This window comes from Salmo salar, chromosome 02 (genome assembly GCF_965601325.2).
Source record: "Salmo salar chromosome 02, fSalSal1, whole genome shotgun sequence".
NCBI classification, from domain to species: Eukaryota; Metazoa; Chordata; class Actinopteri; order Salmoniformes; family Salmonidae; genus Salmo; species Salmo salar.
The window spans coordinates 70,556,779-70,567,529 of record NC_138292.1 but is presented as its reverse complement, the minus strand read 5'-3'; the positions used below and the strand labels follow the sequence as shown (position 1 = coordinate 70,567,529).

Below are 10,751 nucleotides of genomic sequence, written 5' to 3'. Positions count from 1 at the left end.
TCGAATCCCTGAGCTGATAAGGTAGAAAATCTGTCGTTCTCCCCCTGAACAAGGCAGTTAACCCACTGTTCCTAGGCTGTCATTGAAAATAAGAATTTGTTGGCTAGTTAAATAAATACTGGAATCTTAACAGCAACAACAGCCATTAATTTGTCTCAAACACAGCGTATGACGCAGCACTGGGGAGGTTGAATTCCACAGTAGCGTACTGGAAATCATCTTCCTGTTTCTGGGGTTGAGGAAGGATGAACAAATCAGGTTAAGAAATCATAATAATTATATGCTGAGTGTTCAAAAATGTAAATATTAATCGTACCCATGTCCTTGCTGATTCTACAGGATTAGCATTGAAAATGTGACTAGCTGTTGTGAAATTTAGTAATAAAGTGGCTGTAATTAATTTCAATTATTGCATTTTCTTATCCTTTGTTATCGTCAACTCTCTCTCTCTCTCTCTCATACGTTGATCCACCTTGTTGGGTCTGCGTCTCCTCTCTCTGGCTCCTCTCAGTGCCGCCTTATTGATGTCATGATCCTCTCTTCTCTCCACCCTTGACCGTCGCCTAGCGACCATTCTCAGAACTGTGAGCCGTTTCCAGGAACAACCTCGTAGTCACCATGGAGGCAATGATGTGCTTGTCTATGATGAGGTCACTAATTATAGGTCCCCGGTTACATCTGTTACATCTTGGCGCATCACCATGGCGATGATGGTTTATGTGTGACGTCATATCATCGGCAATCCACAACATTTTTGAAATGACATTTGGAGTTCCTGGTGTGACATCAATGAATTTAGATTAGTTCCAGGTGCTGTCTGTGTGTGGGGCGGGGTTTTGTGTTTAAATGTCTGTTGTTTCCCTGTGTCCAGAGATCCCTTTAATCCATGTACAGGTTGGCGTGCTCTAGAAGGATGAGAGAGGGGACAGTGTGGCCTTACCTAAATTCAGTGGAACTTTGTAAGTGTTCCCATCTCCCTCCAGATCCTCTCTGTCTTCCTGAGCACACCTTCCTCAGCTATACAAATAAAATCAAATCAAATGTATTTATATAGCCCTTCTTACATCAGCTGATATCTCAAAGTGCTGTACAGAAACCCAGCCTAAAACCCCAAACAGCAAGCAATGCAGGTGTAGAAGCACGGTGGCTAGGATAAACTCCCTACACTTCTGTAATTATTGGAACACAAAGATTTAATATTATCATTGGACAGCTTGTTGTATGAGCGACAGCGCTGAAGATAGTTTTGTTTGTGTAGAGCGCTCCATTGGTTAATGATTTATGGCTGCTATATATTGTTGCCAAGATACAAAACATAAACAGAAGCTTTTATTGCAGCGTCTCTGTCATTTCCATGCTCCACCCCTGATGTAAAGAACATGTGTTTAGTTGTATTTAGTCATTTATTGAGTACCTCACGTCATTAAACAAGGTGTCATAGCAGTTACAACCTTCAACCTGTTTCACTGGTATCATTTGTTTGGCCCTTAACAGTTAAAGAGGATATCTGTGTCTGAAATGTGACCTGGCAGTATGTAGTGAATAGGATGACATTTCAGACACAGACATGTGTAGGTTTAGTGTGGTGCATGGATGGGATGTTTAAATTACTGTGATTTATAGTACATTTACTATAAGACCTCATGAATAAAGTTGGTTATATTGTGTTATTTAAAGCTGGCATCCTTAATGCTGAAACTGTCCGTTTGAGATATGACAACAAAGAAGTTACTGTAAAAAATGAACCGTTTTTATCCCCTCTGACCATAATAGAACAGTAGAATATGTACTGAACAGTTTGGCCTATACTTTAATTTAAAGGGATAATTCAAGCCAAAATTAAAGACATTCTAATTGAGGAATTATATAGCATTTTCCAAAAGCATTTTTTCAAAAAAGAAGAACTACATTGAAAGCAACAATGCCTATAACCTATGATTGGATTGAATCCAATGTCTATTGAGCAGCACTGGGGCTGTTGAATTTCACAGTAGCGTACTGGAAATCCTCGTCCTGTTTCTGGGGGTGAGATAGTGGGAAGGTGGAGTCCGGAGGCACTTCCTGGTTTCTGTGTTGGATGCTGGCGTAGGTAACGTCATCCTGCTCGTCTGTGATCGCTCTCTGTGCTGCAGTAGGGGTCATGGCCATGCCTGAGATGTTGTCATACACTGGATTAGAGTCTCTCTGATGGGGAGAGAGGACAGACAACATGAGGGGTGAAAAATATTACCACAGTCATTGAGTCCATCTATACACAGATGATTGCAGTTCTCAGTCAACTGACTATAATACTCACCTGTCCATTCTCTGCTGTGTCTCTTCTGTCTCTTGTGTCAGTGGTGGATTTGGAGGTCTTCTTCCTGTTTTGTGAAATAATTAATCAATTAATAAATAAACAATTAATAGAGCAATATACATATTTTGATTGATTATACCACAGAATGTGAAAAAGGATCAATTCATCTCACTCACCTGAACCACATGAACCCAAACAGACAGAGTATGAGAATCAGAATAACCACTATGATTCCTACAACTGCATTCTTCAAAGACTTTGGTTCCCCAACAAACGTAACAGGAGAACGGTAGCCTTTAACACTACAGGAGTAGCTTCCTGCGTCCTCACTGCTGATTTGGTCTAGGTAGAGGAAGTTATCTTGTGTGTTTGGGTTGGTAAGAAGTTGTCCGTTCTTGTACCAGATGTAGGTGGGGTTGTCAGTTAGAGTACAGGTGGTGCTACAGGTCAGTGTCACCTTCCCTTCCTCTGTGCCAGGAGACTCCTTCACCTGCAAGTCTGAAAAGGAGTAAATGAAGACAAAATAGCACAATCATCATTATTTCCACCAATAATATAATGACTTAGACTAGATGATATAATACTGTAAGGACAGTATTACCTGTGACATTAAGAGTTATTCCAGGGAAGCTGTATCCCCATTTTACCGCAGTTGTTGTAAATCTAAACTTGTATTCAGCAGAGTCACTCTCTCTCAGGTCTGTGATTCTCAGGGTGGAGTCCTTTTCTGTAGTTGGAAGGTACTTCACACGACCTGCATACTCTGGGTCCTGGCTTAGATCTGTAGTAACTCCAGACTCCCATTTGTTGAACCAGGATACTTCTGTGACGTTATGCCAGCTGGGATGTCTATACGTGCAGGTAATGTCCACTGTTGACCCCTTCAAGGCACATATACTCCTCTTGGTGTAAGTCACATTCAAACAGCTCTGACCCTGAACACCTGAAACAAAACGTATCTGATCAAATCCTCAAACAATAATGAGATGATTTTCAAGTGTTTTAGATGTATTGGACTGGTTCATGTAACATGAATGACATATATAGACACATACAGTGCATTCGGAAAGTATTCAGGCCCCTTGACCTTTTCCACATTTTGTTATGCTACAGACTTATTCTAAAATGGATTAAAAAAATAATAATTCTAAAACAGTATAATAAGATAACATTTTCTACCTTGTATATTATACTATATAATTTCTACTAGTGTTACTATCCAAGAGTGCACTGAATTGTCTGTTTTTTCCCACATGTTCTACTATTGGTCCACAGGCCTTAATGATTGATACTTAAGATGATTATTATAGGTGAGTCCAGACTCACACACTGTGGGAGTGAGAACATCCTCATGGTCTTTTACAGCACAGGAGTAACTGTCTGCAGAGTAACACCAGACCACTAGAGTATTACAGGAGTATTGTTGGGAAGTAGGGTCATGGAGATGTTGTCCGTTCTTGTACCAGATGTAGGTGGGGTTGGGGTTGTCAGTCAGAAGACAGGTGGTGCTACAGGTCAGTGTTCTCTTCTTTTCCACTGTGGAGGAAGACACCTTCACCTGCAGCTCTGAATGATAATTATTAGAACTTGCAATATGAAATTGTACTGGATTACAATTAATATATTTGTATAAGTAGTTGTAGTAGATATTATACATTACCTGTGACAGTCAGAGTTGTTCCAGAGAAGCTGTACCCCCATTCTGCATACTGTGTTTTAAATCTGAACTTGTACTCAGCTGAATCTCTCTCTCTCAGGTCTGTGATTCTCAGGGTGCAGTCTTTCTCTTCAGTCCCAAGGTACTCAGCACGACCTGCATACTCTGGCACCGAGCTCAGCATTTTAGGCGCCTCATTATATTTCTCTTGGATATACCAGTTTGGTTCTGAGACTACATGATAACTTGGATATTGATATGTGCAGGGCAGTTCCACTGTTGAGCCCTTCATAGCACAGATACTCTGATGGGTGTAAGTCACGTTGAAACAGTTCTGACCCAGAACACCTAAAACAGTCGTAGGCACATTATTTATTCAATTCGTTTCAATTATTATTATTACACTGAACAATAATAGAAACACAACAATCAACAATTTCTAAGATTTTACTGAGTTACAGTCAATATAAAGAAATCAGTCAATTGAGGAAAATGAATTAGGCCCTAATCTATGGATTTCACATGACTGGAAATACAGATATGCATCTGTTGGTCACAGATACCTTTAAAAAGGTACCCAGTACCTGATGTGGCCACCATTTGCTTCATGCAGTGTGACACATCTCCTTCACATAGTGTTGATAAGGCTGCTGATTGCGACCTGTGGAGTAGCTGTGCGAAGTTGCTGGATATTGGCGAGAACTGGAACACGTTGTCGTACATGTCGATACAAAGCATCTAAAACATGCTTAATTGGTGGCATGTCTGGTGAGTACGCAGACCATGGAATAAATTTACATTTTTCAGATTCCAAGATTTGTGTACAGCTCTTTGCGACATGGGGCTGTGCATTATCATGCTGAAACATGAGGTGTGGCGGCGGATGAATGGCACGACAATGGGCCTCAGGATCTCGTCACAGTATTTCTGTGCATTAAAATTGCCATCAATGAAATGCAATTGTGGCCCACATGACGCAATACACGCTGTCTGCCATCTGCCCGGTACAGTTGAAATTGGGATTCGTCCGTGAAGAGCACACTTCTCCAGCATGCCAGTGGCCATCGAAGGGGAGCATTTGCCCACTGAAATTTGTTACAACACAGTCAGGTCAAGACCCTGGTCAGGACGATGAGCACGCAGATGAGTATCCCTGAGGTGGTTTCTGACAGTTTGTGCAGAAATTATTTGGTTGAGTAAACCCACAGTTTCATCAGCCGTCCGGGTTGCTGGTCTCAGACAATCCCACAGGTGAAGAAGCCGGGTGTGGAGGTCCTGAGCTGGGGTGGTGACACGTGGTGTGCGGTTGTGAGGCCAGTTGAACGTACAACCAAATTCTTTAAAACGCTGTTGGAGGTGGCTTATGGTAGATAAATTACCATTCAAGTCTTTGGCAACAGCTCTGATGGACATTCCTGCAGTCAGAGTGCAAATTGCCCTTTTATTGTCCCTAGAACAAGGTGCACCTGTGTAATGATCATGCTGTTTAATCAGCTTCTTGATATGCCATACCTGTCAGGTGGATGAATTATCTTGGCAAAGGATAAATGCTCATTAAGAGGGATGTAAAGAAATGTGTGCTCAAAATTGAAGAGAAATAAGCTTTTTGTGCATATGGAAAATGTCTAGGATTATTTATTTTAACTCATGAAACATGAGACCAACACTTTACATGTTGCGTTTATATTGTTGTTCAGTATATTTTCTTATCAGCTGATTTAGGACTGAACAATACAACTTTAGTAATAACCTAATAAACTTTAAAACTGTGAATCCATACTCACACACTGCAGGAGAGAGGAGATCCTCATAGCCTTTTACAGCACAGGAGTAAATGTCTGAATAGTAAATGTGGATAGAATATTGTTGGGAAATGTGCTCATCTAGACGTTGTCCATTCTTGTACCAGTTGTAGGTGGGGTTGGGGTTGTCAGTCAGAGTACAGGTTGTGCTACAGGTCAGTGTCTTCTGTCCCTCTGCAGCATTGGTGGGAGGCACCATCACCTGGCTTTGTTGTCCACACTTTGTTGCTGTATTTGCTGAGTTGAGTGTAAATGACAACCGTAAATAAGTATAACTTAGTGATGTGTGAGAGACAGCTGAGTCATTCCACGTAGAGTGCCTTTTGCTTCCCTTTGTGTAGCAATATTGAATTTTAAAAGCCTGTTATAGTAAATGAAGTGCCCTTTAATATAGACAACACGAAGAATTCAATAAATCTGATTACCCCTAAGGTCAATGTCCGCGCCCCGCGGAAATCTAATTAGCACAATAACAAAAATCCATCTATTTAAGATATCTCTATCTGTTTTTTGCATTGGATGCGTCTCAATCCACCGTATCTGCCTATCTCGCACTTCCGCATCTGCTGTGAAAGGTGACCGAGCTAGAGCGGTGTCTTCTCACAAAATCGTCTGTAGCGTCCGAACGGTCTAGGAAGTCCACAGGCCTCACAAGACTCGTCTGAAGGTCCCCCGTACCAGTTAAAAATGAATGGAAGTATATATGGACACTGTTTAGTGCCAAAAATAAGGAGCTAAATACATCTAAAAAATAATAATAATAATAACAATCCTGATCTCTCAGATATACAGTACCCGTCAAAGGTTTGGACACACCTACTCATTCAAGGATTTTTCTTAATTTTTACTGTTTTCTACATTGTAGAATAATAGTGAAAACATCAAAAATATGAGAGTGTGCAATGCTGTCATCAAGGCAAAGGGTAGCTACTATGAAGAAGCTCAAATATAAACTATATTTGGATTTGTTTAACACTTTTTTGGTCACTACATGATTCCATATGTGTTTTTTCATAGTTTTGATGTCTTCACTATTATTATACTATGTAGAAAATAGTACAAATAAAGAAAAATCCTTGAATGAGTAGGTGTGTCCAACCTTTTGAATGGTACTGTAGGTCAGATACTTCAGAACAAACTTCCTTTAGATTTGTTTTTGAAATGATCTGTTGTTCTATGTAGTGAATCTGTTATTCAATGCGATTGTATGGGCTAACAGCTGTAAGGGATTTATGTAATTTTGGGGGGATGCTTTAAGGGGTCTTAGAATTCAAAATCAAGTAGTAAAATGATCCTTGGTATGACGTTCTTAAAACAATTACATGTAGCTAAGTCGGACATCTAATAGTTAAATCATCGTGTAAAAGCAGGTGAGCTGGTTCTACACTTTTTTGCCATTTTCTGGTGTTTTGTGGTGGAAAACTGAGCGGGACGAGAATAACACGTCAACCCTGTTACCCATAGATAGACAGGCTAGAAATGTTTGAACAATTAAAACAATTATGTGAAGCTTGCTTTCGAATGCAACTCCCTGTTGCACACAACAACATTCCATTCCCCTTTATCACAAGGGGATTAACGGCGGATTTAAGATGAAATCGTCAACCCTGTAACTTTATTTGGAACTTAATAGGCACTTACTATAGTCATTTTTTATTGAACCTCTTGAGATGGGAAAACACATGTTTTATTAAGTTGAACACGTGCTCTTTATGACAGAATGTTAAAATTAGGTGAAATCTGAATAATCTTTTAACCAAGATATACTTCTCAGAAGGCACCGAATTGGTGGAACAACCCAGCTTCTGAAGGGAAATGGGAATGCCTAAAAGACCCCTGAACACACCAGAATATTCATAATCATGTTGTCCTGAACTGTCTCATGGCATTTTGTAATTGTCTGTTGATTTAATAGCAACAAGGATACCTATCATAAGATACCTATCATCTAAGAACGTGACCATACAGTACCTGCCACGGACAAGAGAAAGACCACCAACACACTTCCTGCTGTTCTCAAGGCCATTGTTGCATCACCCACCCTGCAGTCTTAGAAACATAAACAACAACTCACTCTATAGCTGGTGAATAACTACTCCTTATAAATCAATTGAGAGGTAAACAATTACTTTTTGAACAGACCTGTCTATAGCATTGTATACACATAATAATCAATTTATTGCTCAAAATCTGTTTTATTCTTACAATCCTACAGCATTGAGACATGGGTCCCTATTATTATCATTAGCCAGAAGAATATGGTTTATCACTAAAAACATATTATCAAACACTATTTTATAAGGTATCTTCAAGTGTACTTACAGAGCAAAGTGGAGAGGTTTTGTAAGACAACTCACTGGCAGTATGAAAACGAGAAGTAAGTGACTGGTTGACACATGATGTAGTCAGGGCACAAGTTGCTGTAATTTCCTTCCTTTTCATGCAAGAAGACAACTATGATTGGACGGTTTCCAGGCAGAACACATTGCAGAAGTTGCATCACGGCTGACAAAAAAACGTGTGGCAAGGCGACATTTGCCCCAGCACATTAGATTTTGTTTAATCAAATATTTAGACGCAAAGGGGACAAACATTTTTTTTAGACAGATTTGCCACATAATTTTGTCAACTCACACACAGAATGCTGCTGCAGGCTCTTTGTATGTCTTGACCAATTAGATTCATTGAAATCGCAGGTCGCTTGGTTCGGGCACAACGCACAAAGGTCAAGGAGCGCACTCCACTTTCCTCCTTTATTTATTTAGTAAGCATGATAACACATCAGTCCCGACAGACAGAAGTACCCGCTTGAGAGAAACATTCGCAGAAGAATAAGCAATAACTTTGCAAAATGTATCATAATTATTTATTTACTGAATTATGTTAAAATGTTAAACAAATGACTTTCATATGAATTTTGATTTAAAATGTTGATGAACTGTTGTTTATCAGCCCGTTGCCAAGCTAGCTAACACGTCGGACGCGATAGCTAGCTAATGCTAGTAGGCGACCTCGTCCGGCTTATCAGGTGTTTAGAGATCAACAACTCAACGAACTAGGCCTAGTCGTAGATTCAGCAATGCATCAATTGTGAAGACCCGGACAGTTTTAAAATCATGAATTGGTGAACATGCTAGCCAGCTAAATACATTTCCCCCATTTGTCTTGTTTGGAGGTAAGACATGTTAAAAAATAAATACCATCTGATGAAATAGTGGCAAATGCAGCCAGCTATTATATTAGATCTAGGCTTGCAAGCCAGTCAAGTTATTTGTGCATTCTCTGTTGATGAGTCTGTTTAGCTACTTTACTAGCTAGCAGCATGCAGTGTCTGTTTACTAACTTTCTCTTGTCACTTTCCCTTCCCCAATTGGGTTTGGTGTTGGGTTTGGTGTTACTAGTTAAAATTAGAGCCTGTTATTCTACTCTTATTCTAAACTGACCAAGCATATGACAAACTGTTGAAAAACCTATTGCACATTTAATGTACCTAGTATTTGCATACCGCCCAAACAGATCCACAGATGATGCAATCTCTATTGCACTCCACACTGCCCTTTCCCACCTGGACACCTATGTGGAACACCTATGTGAGAATGCTATTCATTGACTACAGCTCAGCGTTCAACACCATAGTACCCTCAAAGCTCATCACTAAGCAAAGGAACCTGGTACTTAACACCTCCCTCTGCAACTGGATCCTGGACATCCTGACGGGCCGCCCCCAGGTGGTGAGGGTGGGTAGCAACACATCTGCCACGCTGATCCTCAACACTGGAGCTCCCCAGGGGTGTGTGCTCAGTCCCCTCCTGTACTCCCTGTTCACCCACGACTGCATGGCCAGGCACGACTCCAACACCATCATTAAGTTTGCAGACGACACAACAGGGGTAGGCCTGATCACCGACAACAACAAGACAGCCTATAGGGAGGAGGTCAGAAACCTGGCCGGGTGGTGCCAGAATAACAACCTTTCCCTCAACGTAACCAAGACTAAGGAGATGATTGTGGACTACAGGAAAAGGAGCACCGAGCACGCCCCCATTCTCATCGACGGGGCTGTAGTGGAGCAGGTTGAGAGCTTCAAGTTCCTTGGTGTCCACATCAACAACAAACTAAAATGGTCCAAACACACCAAGACAGTCGTGAAGAGGGCAAGACAAAGCCTATTCCCCCTCAGGAAACTAAAAAGATTAGGCATGGGTCCTGAGATCCTCAAAAGGTACTACAGCTGCAACATCGAGAGCATCCTGACCGGTTGCATCACTGCCTGGTACGGCAATTGCACGGCCTCCGACCACAAGGCATTTCAGAGGGTAGTGCGTACAGCCCAGTACATCACTGGGGCAAAGCTGCCTGCCATCCAGGACCTCTACACCAGGCCGTGTCAGAGAAAGGCCCTAAAAATTGTGAAAGACCCCAGCCACCCCAGTCATAGACTGTTCTCTCTACTACCGCATGGCAAGTGGTACCGGAATGCCAAGTCTAGGACAAAAAGGCTTCACAACAGTTTTTACCCCCAAGCCATAAGACTCCTGAACAGGTAACCAAATGGTTACCCGGACTATTTGCATTGTGTGCCCCCCCCCCCCAACACCTCTTTTACACTGCTGCTACTCTCTGTTTATCTTATATGCATAGTCACTTTAACTATACATTCATGTATATACTACCTCAATATGCCTGACTAACCGGTGTCTGTATAAAGCCTTGCTACTGTTATTTTCAAATGTCTTTGTACTGTTGTTTAATACCTTTACTAACCTACACACACACACACACACACACACACACACACACACACACACACACACACACACACACACACACACACACACACACACACACACACACAACCTTTTTTCGCACTATTGGTTAGAGCCTGAAAGTAAGCATTTCACTGTAAGGTCTACACCTGTTGTATTCGGCGCACGTGACAAATAAACTTTGATTTGAGTTAGCACTCCTGTCAGGTAGCTAGCTACAGTTACCCATA

The 10,751-nt window shown here is 41.2% G+C and overlaps 1 protein-coding gene across 2 annotated transcripts; it reads right to left on the bottom strand.

Annotated features, from left to right (window-relative positions):
* Positions 1-1,728: 1,728 nt before the first annotated feature.
* LOC106590989 (sialoadhesin) lies at positions 1,729-8,159 on the bottom strand. 2 transcript variants are annotated; one of them, XM_014182164.2, is made up of 9 exons: positions 8,078-8,159; positions 7,727-7,804; positions 5,738-5,992; positions 3,957-4,301; positions 3,623-3,862; positions 2,898-3,239; positions 2,473-2,794; positions 2,297-2,360; positions 1,729-2,184 (listed from the first exon to the last, which is right to left on the bottom strand). In XM_014182164.2, exons 2-9 carry the CDS (start codon positions 7,779-7,781, stop codon positions 1,957-1,959), a joined length of 1,851 nt encoding a protein of 616 aa, XP_014037639.1. In that variant the 5' UTR covers positions 7,782-7,804; positions 8,078-8,159; the 3' UTR covers positions 1,729-1,956. The 2 variants fall into 2 exon arrangements, with proteins under 2 accessions (XP_014037639.1, XP_014037640.1); XM_014182165.3 differs by having other exon boundaries at positions 3,623-3,832.
* Between the last annotated feature and the right edge of the window lie 2,592 nt (positions 8,160-10,751).